We start from the raw sequence: 17,621 nt of genomic DNA on the forward strand, positions 1-17,621 counted from the left end.
AGGGGCAGATTCAGGTTCCAAATACTCATTTACCAGTTCTGAGGAAGGGACACTAGATCCGAAACATTGATTTCGATTCTCCCCATGGATGCTGCACAGCCATGCGGAGCTTTTCCAGCAATTTCTGTTTTCGTTACTCATTCACCAGGTCGGCTTCAAATCATAGAGTTATATAGCAACTAGTCCAACTCATCCATGCTAACCAGATATCCTAAACTGACCTCGTCCTATTTGCCTGCATTTAGCCCATATCCCTCTAAACCCTTTCTATTCATGTACCCATCCAATTTTTTTTAAGCTGGTTATAGTTGGGGAGGCCAGAGGCAGGGTTAATCTCTCAAACCTGTTGTCAGTGGCTACACAGAGTGTTTTTCCAGATTTCACAGTGAGTTCTTCTGAGAAAGGGAACCAATTGGCTGAGGGGGGTGCTTAGTTGGAAGTGAACCCATTTGAGCAGAGGCTTGATCAACTTGTTGGAATATTTAAAAATCTGATAAAAAAACAGAAATTGCTGGAAAAAGCCAGCAGCTCTGGCCTTGTCTGTGGAGAGAAGGCAGGGTTAACTATTCAGGTCCAGTGACTCTGGTTTTGAATCAGTTTCGTTTTTTTCATCTTTGGTTGTTTTTTAAATCTGTCTGTCATTTTGCTAAAGGTGATCCCACCATTTTTGGAAACCTTCCAACTGATGACAAGGTTTTACAAGCCATGAAAGATGCAGTGGATTCGGGCAGATTCAATGGCTATGCATCGTCTATAGGTACTGATGTATTATCTTTACATAATGCTGGGAAACTAAATTCAAAAATGTTAATATAGAATATTTTTAAAATGTATGGGAACCAACTTAAATGATTTATTCAACCTCAAACACATCTCTAAAGTCATTGCTCTGTCTCACCCTGACCTATCTCCCTGCTATGACACTCATCTTTACTCTCAAAAATACGAGATGCAGATTTGAATGGCTGTAGCAGATAGCTGGTTTTGCCTTTTGTCACCACATATGGCTTGACTAAGCAAAATATCATCAGGTGGTATTCTTGTCTGTAAAACTGCTCACTGTTCCAGGGTCATCTTGGAATGCACAGATAACTTTCAGCTTATTTTCTCTAATTTATCTCTTAAACTCTACTTCCTTATACTCTCTATCCTCATCTTCAACAATAATTTCAAGGAGCTTTCAATGTCATTGAGGTTGTAACAGTTGGATCAGCTGATTCTATCACATTCATCCTCAGTTCTGAGGAAGAGGCACCGGACCCAAAATATAAGCTTTGTGTTTGGGAAAAGTTAACATTACTTGCCTGGAAGCCATTTTCCTGATTCGGCTGAAAGTTCCATTTTGTGTCTCTAGCCAGAACTTTTCTGGCTATGCATTCCTTACTATGAGGTCATGTGAAAGATTGTCCTTTTCTTTCTTCTCAAGATAGTGTGTCCTCCCTTTGCTGAATGATCAATGCAGGCTATAGAACCAGTCAAGCTGACATAGACTTTCCAATTAGTCCTCCTTCCTTCTCTAGTTATTGCCTCTTCATGGCCATTCAGCCAATTAGGGATATCTCTGCTTAGTATTAGCAATCTGTGTAACTAGAGCAGGTGGTGATACCACTTGATCTGTCCACTTGTGGAATGCATAATAGTGCTTTAGTTTTGAACTTAATGACTAACCTCTAATTTAGTACCAACTTATAAGCATGCCAAACTGTGTAATTAATGGTCAGCTCTTAGCTGTTTTCTCTTTATAATCCTGATGTACTTTGAAATAACACTGAGCCACAGTTAGGACGGTGAATTCCCCATGATATATCGTGTAATAAACTAATCAGTTTGCAAGGTCCGAGTCTGAGAGTTTTCTTCAATACTTTGATTTTTCTTCACAGATGTTGCCAGACTGGACGCTTAAAGTTTTAAGTTTTACGAAACATCCTTCTTTGTTTCCTTAGTGATGGGCTCGAGCATTTTTAGAATAATAGAAATTATGTTAATTAGCCTGTATTTCCTACTTTTCATCTCCCTCCATTCTTGAACAGGGATTGTTCATTATCAGTTTTCCAATCAGCTAGAACCCTCCTGGAATCCAATCAGTCTGGAATATTTTGACCAATGCCTCCATTGTTTCTGCACCCCTTCCTTTAAAATATTTGGTTCAATAGGTTCTGGTGACTTGTCTGCCTTCAGCCCCATTAGTTTGTCAAACATTTTGTCTCATGATAGTGACTGTTCCAAGAACTTACTTCCCTTAGTACCTTATTTATTTGTTATCGTTGGGATATTTACAGTGTCTTCCACTGTAAACACAATGCAAAATAGTGTTTGAGGTCATCTGCCATTTCCCTATTCCCTATTATCAATTCTTCTGTTGCATCCTACAGGAGTTCCACGCTCACTTTAGCTGCTCTTTTTCTTTTAAGATACTCTTACTATTTTTTTTATTATTTCTTGCCGATTTACTTTCATTATCAATTTTCACTCTCCTTTTAGGTATTTAGACACCTACTGATGCTTCTTAATTCTCTGGTCTGCTATGAGTTTTCTCCATTTTGTATGCCCTTGTTTTTGATTGAATTTTTTATTTATTCACTCATGGGATGTGGGCATCAATGGTTGGGCCAGGCTTTATTGCCCATGAGAAAGTGACAGTGAGCTATCTTCTTGAACTACTGTAATCCGTGTGATGTATGTAGATGTTGTTAGGGAGGGAATATTTCCCTTGACTACTTATGTTAATCACATCCTTCTCAGCAAGTCCTTCTTTTTGACTGGAATAAACTTTTGCTGAGCATTATGAAATAGTTGATTAAATGTCTGCTATTGCTCATCTACTCATCTTCCCTTTTGTCTATTTTCTCAGCCCATTTTTAACAACTCTTTCTTCATTCCTCTGTAATTGTCCTTATTAAAATTGAGGTTGTTAGTTTAAGAGCTGTATTGCACTCCTCCAGTCTTCTGAGTATATTTTCTATCCCTTTTTGCCACAGTTTGTTGTTTTCCTCTTTACTCCCCTGTCCTTCTGCTTTATTATTAATGTTTAATTTTCTAAAGTCCCCTTCAATTGAATCTAGCCCCTTCCCAATTAATTAATTTAAAGCACCCCGTCTACCAGCTCCCACATACTACACCTATGATACATAATCTTCCTAAATATTGCTCCTCAGCATGGACTCAAGTTTCATGGCATCAGGTCAAACATGGGCAAGGAAACCTCCTGGTGGCTACCACCCTCCCCAAACTCCTCAGCTGGTGAATCAGTGCGCCTTCATGTTGAGCAGCACTTAGAGGAAGCATTTGAGGTATTTTTGCATTGAATTTGAAAATGCATGATCCGATTTGCTTTCATTTCCTTTTCTCCACTTTACTATTTTTAGCAATTAAAATCAATAAAACATCTTAGTTACTGAATAAAAATATATTTTTCACTCAAAATATCAGAATATGAAATACTTAATGAATTTTACTGATAGTGCACTGAAAACTTCAAATTCAAGATTTCTGATTGTATCCCTGATATTTTCAGTCAATTTACTTTAAGCTTGTTTTAGGAAAAAACACTTAACTTGTTTGTTAAATTTATCATTGAGTAAGTGGTTCAGAAATTGATAGTCTTAATTGTATTTTCCAGCCTAGTTTGTTGTGGGGGAAATAAGATTCTGCCCACCATGTCCCATGCCCTCCAAATGCTCACATCAGTGATTGACACTGAATGCATATTATGTTCTGATTTTTGATCCATTTTTGTTTACTTTAGCCCAGATTGGTATCTGCATTACAATATGTTCATCTATATTGAAATCATTTTTCAGACTAATTGTATAATTCATTCAGATCTCTTTAAAAGCAGTTTAATCAATTAAATTTGTCATTGGATTTTATGGCTCAATGTATCCAGTGAATATTATACAAATGTCATAAAACATAGAACGTTACAGTTCCCTAACACGGTCTTGGAGGAGCAAGAGGTAAAAACAATGACTGCAGATGCTGGAAACCAGACTCTGGATTAGTGGTGCTGGAAGAGCACAGCAGTTCAGGCAGCATCCAAGTAGCTTCGAAATCGACGTTTTGGGCAAAAGCCCTTCGTCAAGAGTTGGGTGCACTTCCTGCAGATGTACTTGGATGGGACACGAATGGTATCCCTCACCTCAAACATCATGCAGCAGGAACATTCCTCTCCCTGCACTGCCATCCATGCTAGTTCCCTTATCACAAAGTAAGAAAGAAGAGATGCTTACCTGATGTGTCCCTGGTCTTTAAGATTAGAGGAGGTGTAATTGAGTACAGGAGTTAGGAGATCAAGTTGAGGCTGTATAGGACATTGGTTAGGCCACCATTGGAAGATTGCATGCAATTCTGATCTCCTTCCTATCGGAAAGATGTTGTGAAACTTGAAAGGATTCAGAAAAGATTTACAAGGATGTTGCCAGGGTTGGAGGATTTGAGCTATAAGGAGAGGCTGAATAGGGTGGGTCTGTTTTCCCTGGAGCGTCGGAGGCTGAGGGGTAACCTTATGGAGGTTTATAAAATCATGAGGAGCATGGATAGGATAAATAGACAAAGTCTTTTCCCTGGGGTAGGAGAGTCCAGAACTAGAGGGCATTGGTTTATGGTGAGAGGGGAAAGATATAAAAGAGACCTAAGGGGCAACGTTTTCACTCAGAGGGTGATACGTGTATGGAATGAGCTGCCAGAGGAAGTGGTGGAGGCTAGTACAATTACAACATTTAAAAGTCATTTGGATGGGTATATGAATAGGAACGGGTTGGAGGGATATGGGCTGGGTGCTGGCAGGTGGGACTAGATTGGGCTGGGATATCTGGTTGGCATGGACGAGTTGGACCGAAGGGTCTGTTTCCATGCTGTATATCTCTATGACTGTATGACTGTAAATCCCGTCCAGCCCAGGGGATTTATCGATTTTCACACTTTCCAGAATTGCCAACACTTCCTCCTTATGAACCTCAATCCCATCTAGTCAAATAGCCTGTACCTCAGTATTCTCTTTGACAACATTGTCTTTTTCCTGTGTGAATACTGATGAAAAATATTATGTATGAAATAGTTTGTGCAGGAAAATCTACAAGTTGTTCTGCTGTAGCACACATTTTGTTAGTATGAGTTCCCTCTAACACAATTGACAAACCTTCACAAACCTTGCAATTGATGAACTGGGGACACTGTTTCTAAAGTGTGAACTTCTAAAATGTGTGTTGGCTGTATTGCGAATACATCGCCAGCACTTTAAGTGTTATTTCTAAAGTGGGATTTTTCTCTAATATGGGGTTGCACAAGAACACAACCATCATGTTCTAGAAGAATGACCTGTATTGTTAAACTGCTGTTCCATCTCAGTTTATCTGTGGTATTAAAATTCAATACAGCACTTGATTCATCAGTAATAATCCTTCACTTTGTTTTGTTAGGTGCTTCCTAATCTCTTACAAATGTTCTAGTGCATATCAACTGGGTTTCTGAATGTTTGCCTTCTCAAGGTTAAGATCACAGGATTTCCAAAACTCTTTCTTAGAAGCCTTCAATTGTTTGTAAAGTAGAGGAAAGAAGTACTGCACTTTTTTTAAAATGAAGAGTTCATGTTGTATCTTTGTTCATTTCTGCTCCTTTGTCACCAGGCTATCAGAGCAGCAGGGATGCAGTGGCTAATTTTTACAGCTGTCCTGAATCACCTCTTGAGGCAAAGGTAAGGATACAGCAAGAATAGGTTCTATGGTGAAAGGGTTTAGGGATGTGTTAGAGGTTAGGGAAGCAAGAAGAGAGGGCAAGGAGTGAAAGAAAGAAGGAGCTATGGATGAAGTTGGAGGGATGTGGATGTCTGGTGCTAAAGAGATTTCAAAGAACTGAGGAAGGGGACAAAAGGGGACACAGTCCTGCAGGCAAATAACATAATCCTGCCCATTACCTTCCCTCCATCCTCATTTGACTTGACTACCCCCACCACCTGAATATCCCCTACCACCTGATTACCCACCTGAATTATGCTACCCAGCTTACTGAACTATCACCCTACATCCTCACCCATCATCAAGCCACCCTACTGCTACATTGCTATCATATTCACTTACCACCTGACCCTTTTATTCATTTACCTTACACATTTAACTTCTCTTCATGCCTTTGCAAAGTGGTTTGGACACTTAAGATGTTTACTTACCAGAAGATGGCAGTTACTGCCATTAAAAGGGGGTGTGTCTTCTACAAATTGAATTGCTCCCTCTAAAGATTCCTGAATTTGGTGAGGTCTACAGGATTCTCTGTGAGCAAAAATGTCTGAGAAATCAATGGTAAGTAATTGTGTAACATTATATCTGATTAGGATCAGAAATAGGAATTCTGACCCATGTCATATACCTTTGATTCGCTAGTTATAAGTCGATATGATACATTTAATCAGTTTGATTTGCATCAACTGCCTTTTCCTTCTTAGGATGTGATTTTGACAAGTGGCTGCAGTCAAGCCATTGAATTGGCCATCTCTGTACTGGCAAATCCAGGCCAAAATATCCTGATTCCCAGGCCTGGCTTCTCTCTCTATAAAACACTGGCAGTGTCCCTGGGCATTGAAATCAAACACTACAACTTACTGGTATGTAACAATAATGTGAGCAAGTTATGAGTTGTTGGATGGATAGTTCTGGATGGAACAGCACAAGCTGAACTCAGACCAGATAAATCACCAAAGATGTGGTTAGTCTGTCTCAGCCTCAGACAGTTATAGGAAGGCAGAAAGATACACACAAAGGCAAAAGTAAAAACATGAAAATGCTGATAATCCGAGAAACAAAAATTACTGAGAATTGGCTAACAGCCAGAAAACACAGGGAGAACGTGAGGACTGCTGATGCTGGAGATCAGAGTCGAGAATGTGGTGCTGGAAAAGCACAGCCAGTCAGGTAGTATCTGAGGAGCAGGAGAGTCGATGTTTCAAGCAGAAGATCTTCATCATTCCTGCTCGAAACGTCGACTCTCCTGCTCCTCGGATGCTGCTCGACTGGCTGTGCTTTTCCAGCACCACTTTTATTTAGCCAGAAAACACAATTGTAATAAATGCATCATTCTCACTTTGCCAGACTATGACAGGTAGGGATCCACAAGGACTTGGGGCCCCAGCTATTCATTAGATTTATTGATAATTTAGAAGTGAAGGCCAAATATGGATGATGGTGGGATAGTGTAGGGGGATGGGCTTAGATTACTTCACATGTCGGTGCAACATTGAGGGCTGAAGGGCCTATTCTGCGCTGTATTGTTCTATGTTCTATTTACTGTTTTCAAACTTGAGGATAATACAAAGCTAAGGAGAATGTATGCTGTGAGGAAGGTGTAAAGCAACTTCAACAGGATGTGAACAGAGTTAGTAAATGGCAGATGGAAGATAATATGGAAAAATTTGAGTGTATCCATTTTGGTAGGCGAAATAAATGTGAAGAGTTGGAGAGTGTAAATATAAAAAGGAATCAATAAGTCAATGAAGGCTAACATACAGGCACAGCAATTTATCAGGAAAGGTAATAGAATATTAGCACTTATTGCATGAGGATTTGAGTACAGGAGTGGTGATGACTTGCTTCAATTTTATAGAAACATAGAAACATGGCTGTTCATGCAATCTCAGTATCCCATTCCCACTTTCTTTCCATACCCCTTGATCCCTTTAGCTGCAAGAGCCACATTCAGCTCCCTCTTGAATATATCAAATGGACTGGGCCCAACAGCTTCCTGTGGGAGAGAATTCCACAGGTTCATAACTCTAAGATTGGTGGAGTAGCAGATAGTGAAGGGGACTGTCAGAGAATGCAGCAGAATATAGATAGATTGGAGATTTGGGCAGGGAAATGGCAGATGGAGTTCAATCCGGGCAAATGCAAGGTAATGCATTTTGGAAGATCCAATTCAAGAATGAACTAGACGGTTAATGGAAAAGTCCTGAAGAAAATTGATTTACTGAGAGATTTGAGAGTTCAGGTCTATTGTACCCTGAAGTTGGCAATGCAAGTCGATAGAGTGGTCAAGAAGGCATACGGCATATTTTCCCTCATTGGATAGGGTATTGAGTACAGGAGTAGGCAGGTCATGTTACAGCTGTGTTAGACTTTGGAATATTGCGTACAGTTCTGGTTGCCACATTGCCAAAAGGTGTGGATGCTTTGGGGAAGGTGCAGAGAAGGTTCACCACAATGTTGCCTGGTATGGAGGGCACTAGCTATGAAGAGAGGTTGAGTAGATTAGGATGATTTTCATTAGAAAGACAGAGGTTGAGGGGGGACCTGATTGAGGTCTACAAAATCATGATAGCAAGAAGCTTTTTCTCAGAGTAGGGGACTAATTTACTAGGGGTCACAAGTTGACGGTAAGAAGGGAAGGTTTAGGGGAGATATACGTGGAGAGTTCCTTATGCAGAGGATGATGGGTGCCTGGAACCTGTTGCCAGCGGAGGTGGTAAAGGCAGGCACTATAGTGCCATTTAAGATGTATCTAGACAGATAGAAGAATGGGCTGGGAGCAGAGGGATACAGATCCTTGGAAAATAGGTAACAGGTTTAGACAGAGGATCTGGATTGGTGCAGGCTTGGAGGGCTGAATGTGGTGTGATTTTCTTTGTTCTTTGTTCTTTGTTCTCTGAGTGAAGAAAATCTCAGTCCTAAATGGCTTACTGCTTACTCTTAGACTGTGACCCCTGATTCCGGACTTCCCCAACATTGGGAACAATCTTACCACATCTAGCCTGTTCAGTCCCATCAGAATTTTATATATTTCTATGAGATCTCACCTCACTCTTCTAAATTCCAACAAGTACAAGCCCAGTGAATCCAGTCTTTCCTCATTTGTCATTCCTGCCATCCCAGGAATAAGTCTGTTGAACCTTCATTGGATTCCCTCAATAGCAAGAATGGATTAGGATTAGGAGACCAAAACTGCACACAATACTCAAGGTGTGGCCTTATCAAGGCCCTGTATAAGTGCAGCAAGACATCTGTACCCCAATACTCAAATCCTCTTGCTATGAAAGCCAGCATGCCATTAGCTTTCCTCACTGCCTGCTGCACCTGCATACCAACCTTCAGTGACTGTTCCACATAACATCCATGTTTCATTGTACCTCACCTTTCTTTAAACTGCCACCATTCAGATATGATACGGAGGTGTCAGTGTTGGACTGCAGTGGCCAAAGTTAAAAATCATATTGCCTGGAAGTGTGGTAGAGACAGGTTCAATTGAAGCACTCAAGAGGACTTTGGTTGATTATGTCGATAGAAATTGGATGCAAGGGTATGGGGAAAGGCAAGAGCCTGACTCTAAGTAATGATGCTTTTTTGAAGAATTGGTGCAGGCACAATGGGTCAAATGGCCTCCTCCGCACCAATAACAACTCTGTGATTCTATGATATAAATGCACATTTTTCCTGTTATTAAATTTCAACTCTGACATATCTGCTCATTTAAATAGCTTCTATTTGTTGTCTTGAAGACTTTGGTTTTTGTTATTTATTGAATTTCCAAGTTTCATACCTTGTGAAAACTTTTAAATTATGCTCTGTATTCTCAGGTTCAAGTCCTTATTATTTAAAGCAAAATGAGTAATGACCCTAATATTGACTCCAGAGTAAAGACTAAATATTTCTCATCAATTTCAAAAGCAGCTAACTGCTCTCCATTTTTTTATAACCTGTTGCTAATTTCATGTCCACATTACCATTTCCCTTCTAATTCCATGGTTTTCAAGTTTGCAATCTCTTTCAAACCCTTTTACAAAATTCTTACATATAATCAGTATCAATGTTAACTTTATCTGATACATCATAAAATAACTTAATGAAGTTAGTCACACTCAATCTGCCTTTATCACAAAGCTGTTTTGCTTTCGTTTGTTGAACTTTCTCAAAGTGACGATTATTGTTTCTAAAGCTCTGCCCAAAACTGCCATTAGATTGATTGATGTGTAGTTGCTGAGGCTATCATAGAGTAATAGAAACTAACAGCACCAATGGAGGCCATTTGTCCCATCATGCCTGGGCTGACCCTCAGAAAAAAAAGTCATACCTAGTTCCACATCCTTACTTTTTAGTACACTGTAAGTTCCTCATCACTATCACCAACACAGTAGTGTAGTGGTATTTCACTGGAAATACCACTGGAACTCCAGGCTAATCCTCCAAGAACATGGGTTTGAATCCCAATCTCTGTAAGAGCTATAAAAGTTAAATAGACTGTAATGCAGAGAATTTTGTGTTCATAGTAAAACAAGGGAGCAAAATTCTCCACATGAACATTATACACTATAAAGGCAGAGATCAGCAAGAATCCTCCAGAAATGTCTTCAGAGGTATAATAGATTAACAAATTAGAAGACAAGAGAGGAAATAATGATAAACAGAGATTAAGCAGATTAGGAATAAAGTAATCACCAGCATCAGAGCCAGATTAGGGCAAGATTAAGTGGCCCCAATTTGGGTGAATGAAGATATGTACCTAGAACTTTGGACATCTGTTTCTTGTATGATCATGTACTGACATGGTTGGAATTCTATTAATGGAATATATTTACCTGACTGAAAGTGTGTAAAAGAGGGGGATGTCTTATATTCAGTAGGGTTCTATTCTAGCTAGTCTAGGATAGACTCTCGTTGCATACATTTGAATAAATGATGATAAACCTGTACTCTAGACTCCTGTGGTCAATCATTAGAAATAACCACAACACAATTGTGCCAGATTTTAGTTTGGGAAACCTTCTGTGAATTGCTTCCAATGCATTTACATTCCTCCTTAAATAAAGTGACTATTACTGTACATGGTACTCCAGATGTGGTCTCGCCAGTACCCTATACAACTGAAGAATAACCTCCCTATGTCTCAACAATAAATGACAATGTTCTATTGGCTTTCTTAATTACTTACTGTACCTGCATTTCACCCTTATGTGATTCTGGATCAGAGTTATGCAACCTTGCGTCATTTAGATAATATGCCAATTTGGACAATTTGACATTTCCCTGGGTTAAACTCCATTTATTGGATCTATGCCTGCTCACAAGTTAGCGGTATCACTCTTCAGCCTCCTTATGTATTCTTCAACTTATTTACCTAACTATCCTTGTATCAGCAGCAAATTTAGTAACCGTATCTTCAGTCCCTTCATCATCATTTATATCAAAGAATCACATTATTATTATGGTGCAGAAGGATGCTTTTTGATCCATCGTGCCTGTACTGGCTCTATTATCTAGACTGGCTTTATTATCTGATGCCTATCTCCTGCCATTTCCTCAAATGTCTACACACCATTGCTTTACAAGCAAAAAGTATCCAATACCTCATGAAAGCTTCAATTGAACCTGCCTTCACCATATTTACAGGCAGTACATTCATATCCTAACAACTCGCTGAGTGAAAGAGTTTTTTTTTCATATTACCCTTGTTTCATTGCCCTTCACTTTAAATCTATTCTTTCTCATTCTTGTTTCTTTAACAAGTTGGAACAGCTTCTCCCTATCTACTCCCTCCAGCCTGCTCATGATTTTGTAATCCTCTATCAGATCACCTTTTAACCCTCTTCTGTCCAGGGGGAACAGTCCCACTTTTATAATCTAATCTCATAACTCAAGTTTCTCATTCCTGGAATCATTCCAGTGATTTCTGCATTCTCTGCAATGCATTCACATCTTTCCACCTGCAACCTGCATCTGTACACAATACACCAGCTGGGATTGAACAAATGCCTTGTACAAGTTTAACATCACTTCCTTGGTCTTGTATTCAATTCCCCTATTAGTGAAGCAGAGGACACTATTTATTAACTACTTTATTAACTGCTCTCTCCACCTGGCCTGCCAACTTCAATAATCTGTGTACGTATATACCCAGATCCTACTCCTGCTCCCTGTTTAGAATTGCAGCCCCTATTTTATACTATCTTTCAATGTTTTCCTAACAAAGTGTATCACCTCCCACTTCAACCTCATCTGTTGCCTATCCATCCACTCCATCAATTTGTGAATGTCTTTTTGGAGTTCCACACAGCCTTCACAGTTTATAATTCTTTCAATGTTAGTATAGTATGCAAACTTGGAAATTGTCCCTTGCACACCAAGCCTTTGACCAATAATATATATATGCTTTAACATATAAAATTTGCCAATGTGCTGAGCAGAGGTATTATCAAATGGGATATGACACTAAGCTGCAAATGTACAATTTTCTCTCTTTATTAATCATTTAGTCAATCTCTGCTGTTTTTATATCTTGTCCAATCCTCTGACCTGCCACCTCTCTTAGTTTAACATTGGGGTGGCATGGTGGCTCAGTGGTTAGCACTGCTACCTCACAGCATCAGGGACCTGGGTTCAATTCCAGCCTTGGGCACCTGTGTAGAGTTTGCACGTTCCCCCCGTGTCTGTGTGAGTTTCCTCTGGTTTCCTCCCACAATCCAAAGATGTGCAGTTCAGGTGAATTAGCCATGCTAAATTGCCCATAGTGATAGGTGCATTAGTCAGGGGTAAATATAGGCATGGGGAATGGGTCTGGGTGGGTTACTCTTCAGAGGATTGGTATGGACTTGTTGGGCTGAAGGGCCTGTTTCCAAACTGTAGGTAATTAAATCTAATCTAAATTGCCCATAGCGTTCAGGGATGTGTAGGTGAGGTACATCAGTCAGGAAAAATGTAGGATAATAGGGGAATGGGTCTGGGGGGGTTACTCTTTGGAGGGTCAGTGTAGGCTTGTTGTGACGAAGGGCCTGTTTCCACACTGTAGGGAGCCAATGATTCTGTAATTCGTTGTTGCCTTACAGTGCCAGGGACCCAGGTTTGACTCCCGCCTCAGACGACTGTCTGTGTGGAGTTTGCACATTCTCCCAGTGTCTGCATGGGTTTCCTCCCACAATTCAAAGATGTGCAGATTGGGTGAATTAGCCATGATAAACTGCCCGTAGTGTTCAGGGATGTGTAGGTTAGGTGCATTAGTGTGGGGTAAACGTAGAGTAGTGGGGGAATGAGTCTGGGCGAGTTATTCTTTGGAGGGTCAGTGTGGACTTGTTGGGCCAAAGGGATTCCATGATAACATTATGCTCTTTCTTTAAATTTGAACCCAATTTTAACTTTCATTAGCCACATCTTCCACTTACTTGTTGGAATTTATCTATTCTGGGTATTCTGAAATAGCCACATAAATATCTCCACTGCTTCTCTATGGACCTATTCTTTAAACTAATTTCCCAGTTCACTTTAGCCAGCCCAGCTTCCACTGTCTCATTATTGCCCTTACTTAACTTTAAAATGTTAGTCTTGATATACTGCTCTATTCCTCAAACTGAATGTAAAATCGATCATATTATGATCTCTGCCACCTTCAGGCACCTTCACTATGAGATTATAACTACCTCATTGCACAAAATGACACTAGTATAGTCTGCTATCTGACCAGCTCCAGAACATGCTGTGCCAAGAACCTGCCCAAGAACATTTTATGAACTACTCAGCTTGGCTCCCTTTGCTCATTTACTTTCTTCCAGTCGATTTGATTTATTATTGTCACATGTACCTAAGTACAGTGAAAAGTTTTGTATTGCATGCAGTGCAAGCAGATCATAACATACAAGGACATACATATCACTGGTGATTGAACAGAGCAAGGCATACAAAGTTACAGTTGCACGGTAGACGTACAAAAAGTAAGATCAACATTTGATTTGAAATTTGAGAGGTCCATTCGTAAACTTAATAACAGCAAGGAAGAAGCTGTGCTTGAACCTGTTGGTATGTGTTTATGCTTTTATATCTTCTGCCTGTTGGAAGAGGTTGGAAGAGATTATACCTAGGGTGATGATGTTGGCCGTCTTTTCACTGTAATGAGAAGTGTAGATAGAGTAGATGGATGGAAGATTTGTTTGCATGATGGTCTGGGCTGAGTTTACAACTTTCTGTAGTTTCTTATAGTCCTGGGCAACGTAGTTGCCCTACCAAGACATGGTGTATCTGGATAGAATGCTTACTATGGTACATCTATAAAAGCTGGTGAGGGTCTTTGTGGACGTCAAGAGTGTGGTGCTGGAAAAGCACAGCATGTCAGGCAGCATCCGAGGAGCATACTCAACTCTGATCTCCAGCATCTGCAGTCCTCACTTTCTCCACTTTCTGACTTTCTCCTAGTCATTGTGGACATACCAAATTTCCTTAGTCTCCTGAGGAAGAAGAGATGTTGTTATACCTTTCTGACCAGTTTATGTTTAGATTAAAATTGTCTACGAATATCGCCTTGTCTTTCCACCAAGATCCCACTATCTCTTCATTTACATCCTCATTTTCTGCCTGTTAATGGGACTGTATACTACTTTCACTGGAGGTGTGAAACAGGAAGAGATCAGTGAGCTTGTTGGCTATTTATTATTGACCTCCAGTTAGTGGGGAGGAAGTAGAAGGGAACATTTGTACGCAGATTGTGGAAATAGTTGGTGATTTCAATTACCCCTAGGTAGAGTGGAAAAAAAGTAGAGTGGGAAGCATAAAAGGGGAGAAATTCTCGTAATGTGTGCAGGAGAACTTTGTGGAACAGGAAATTTCCAGATCTACCAGGGAAGGGGCTTTTCTGAATTTGGTCTTAGGAAATGAGGAAGGCTAAGTGATCAAAACATAATAAGTTGCAATGTCACATTGGAAAACTATAAAAATCAGTCAATGATTAAGATTCCAGACTGGAAAAGGGCAGATTTTAGGGGTCTAAAAGTTTAACTGGAGCATGGGGATTGAAAATGCTTTTGGGTAGATAAAACAGTAGACGGAAAATTTGAGAATTTCAGAAAGGAAATAAATAGGGTGCAAGCTAAGTACAATACATACTGGCCTAGTTGAAGGCTGGTAGCACTCATGGTAGTCTCCCAGACTGAATGCAATGTATCCTAGATTGCTGGGAGAGTTAAAGGAGGAAATTGTGGAGCCATTGTCAGAAAGTTTCCAAGCCTGTCTGAAGGTAGGATTAGTCCCAAGCAATTAGAGGATTGCAAATGTGACACCGTTGTTTAAGAAAGGAACAAAGGATACTCTGGGGAACTAGAGACTTGTCAGCTTGACATGAGTGGTGGGAATGTCGATGGAGACCATGATATGGGATAAGATAAATATAGACAAAAGAGAAAAATAACAATACTAGACAATCAACATGGCTTTATCAAAGGCAGGTCATCTCTAAAATTTAATTATAGCATCATAGAGTCATAGAGATGTGCAGCACAAAATCAGACCCTTCGGTCTAACCTGTCCATGCCGACCAGATATCCCAACCCAATCTAGTCCCACCTGTCAGCACCCAGCCCATATCCCTCCAAACCCTTCCTATTCATATACCCATCCAAATGCCTCATAAATGTTGCAATTGTACTAACTTCCACCACATCCTCTGGCAGCTCATTCTATACACGTACCACCCTCTGCGTGAAAACATAACCTCTTAACCTTTTATATCTTTCCCCTCTCACTCTAAACCTATTCCCTCTAGTTCTGGACTCCACCACCCCAGGGAAAAAACTTTGTCTATTTATCCTATCCATGCCCCTCATAATTTTGTAAACCTCTATAAGGTCATCTCTCAGCCTCCGATGCTCCAGTAAAAACAGCCCCAGCCTGTTCAGCATCTCCCTGTAGCTCAATCCTCCAACCTCTGAACCCTTTCAAGTTTCACAACATCTTTCCGATAGGAAGGAGAACAGAATTGCCTAACCAATGTCCTGTACAGCCACAACATGACCTCCCAACTCCTGTACTCAGTACTCTGGCCGATAAAGGAAAGCATACCAAATACCTTCTTCACTATCCTATCTACCTGCGACTCCACTTTCAAGGAGCTATGAACCTGCACTCCAAGGTCTCTTTGTTCAGCAACACTCCCTAGGACCTTACCATTAAGTGTATAAGTCCTGCTAAGATGTGCTTTCCCAAAATGCAACTCCTCGCATTTATCTGAATTAAACTCCATCTGCCACTTCTCAGCCCATTGGCCCATCTGGTCCAGATCCTGTTGTAATCTGAGGTAACCTTCTTCACCATCCACTACACCTCCAATCTGCAGACTTACTAACTATACCTCTTATGCTCACATCCAAATCATTTATATAAATGACGAAAAATAGAGGGCCCAGCACCAATCCTTGTGGTCACAGTGGAGTTCTTTGACAGGCGACACAGACAGTGGAGGAGGGTAGTGCAGTGGATGTTGTATATTTGAACTTTCAGAAAGCATTTGATAGAACATAGAACATAGAACAATACAGCACAGAACAGGCCCTTCGGCCCACGATGTTGTGCCGAACATTTGTCCTAGCTTAAGCACCTATCCATGTACCTATCCAATTGCCGCTTAAAGGTCACCAATGATTCTGACTCTGCCACTCCCACAGGCAGCGCATTCCATGCCCCCACCACTCTCTGGGTAAAGAACCTACTCCTGACATCCCCCTATATCTTCCACCCTTCACCTTAAATTTATGTCCCCTTGTAACACTCTGTTGTACCCGGGGAAAAGGTTTCTGACTGTCTACTCTATCTAGTCCCCTGATCATCTTATAAACCTCTATCAAGTCACCCCTCATCCTTCGCCGTTCAAATGAGAAAAGGCCGAGCACTCCCAACCTATCCTCGTACGACCTATTCTCCATTCCAGGCAACAGCCTGGTAAATCTCCTCTGCACCCTCTCCAAAGCTCCCACATCTTTCCTAAAATGAGGCGACCAGAACTGCACACAGTACTCCAAATGTGGCCTTACCAAGGTCCTGTACAGCTGCAACATCACCTCACGACTCTTGAATTCAATCCCTCTGCTAATGAACGCTAATACACCATAGGCCCTCTTACAAGCTCTATCCAACTGAGTGGCAACTTTCAAAGATCTATGAACATAGACCCCAAGATCCCTCCGCTCCTCCACCTGACTAAGAACCCTACCATTAACCCTGTATTCTGCATTCTTATTTGTCCTTCAAAGATGGACAACCTCACACTTGACAGGGTTGAACTCCATCTGCCACTCCTCAGCCCAGCTCTGCATCATATCTAAGTCCCTTTGCAGCCGACAACAGCTCTCCTCACTATCCACAACTCCACCAATCTTCGTATCGTCTGCAAATTTACTGACCCACTCTTCGATTCCCTCTTCCAAGTCATTAATAAAAATTACAAACAGCAGAGGACCCAGAAGTGATCCCTGCGGAACTCTACTTGTAACTGGGCTCCAGGCTGAATATTTACCATCTACCACTACTCTCTGACTTCGACCGGTTAGCCAGTTCTCTATCCAACTGGCCAAACTTCCCACTATCCCATGCCTCCTGACTTTCCGCATAAGCCTACCATGGGGAACCATACCAAATGCCTTACTAAAATCCATTGACACTACATCCACTGCTCTACCCTCATCCACATGCTTGGTCACCTCCTCAAAGAATTCAATAAGACTTGTAAGGCAAGACCTATCCCTCAAAAATCCATGCTGGCTGTCCATAATCAAGCAGTGTCTTTCCAGATACTCATAAATCCTATCCCTCAGTACCCTTTTCATTACTTTGCCTACCACTGAAGTAAGGCTAACTGGCCTGTAATTCCTGGGGTTATCCCTATTCCCTTTT

The 17,621-nt window shown here is 40.8% G+C and overlaps 1 protein-coding gene across 1 annotated transcript in view; it reads left to right on the forward strand.

Moving 5' to 3' along the window:
* tat (tyrosine aminotransferase) overlaps positions 1-17,621 on the forward strand; it is an 89,404-nt gene that overhangs the window by 1,325 nt on the left and 70,458 nt on the right. The window contains exons 3-5 of the mRNA XM_072595736.1: positions 653-757; positions 5,625-5,692; positions 6,437-6,595. Coding sequence (XP_072451837.1) covers positions 653-757; positions 5,625-5,692; positions 6,437-6,595 — 332 coding nt within the window. The remainder of the gene's footprint in view (positions 1-652; positions 758-5,624; positions 5,693-6,436; positions 6,596-17,621) is intronic.

This window comes from Chiloscyllium punctatum, chromosome 26, assembly GCF_047496795.1.
Source record: "Chiloscyllium punctatum isolate Juve2018m chromosome 26, sChiPun1.3, whole genome shotgun sequence".
NCBI lineage: Eukaryota > Metazoa > Chordata > Chondrichthyes > Orectolobiformes > Hemiscylliidae > Chiloscyllium > Chiloscyllium punctatum.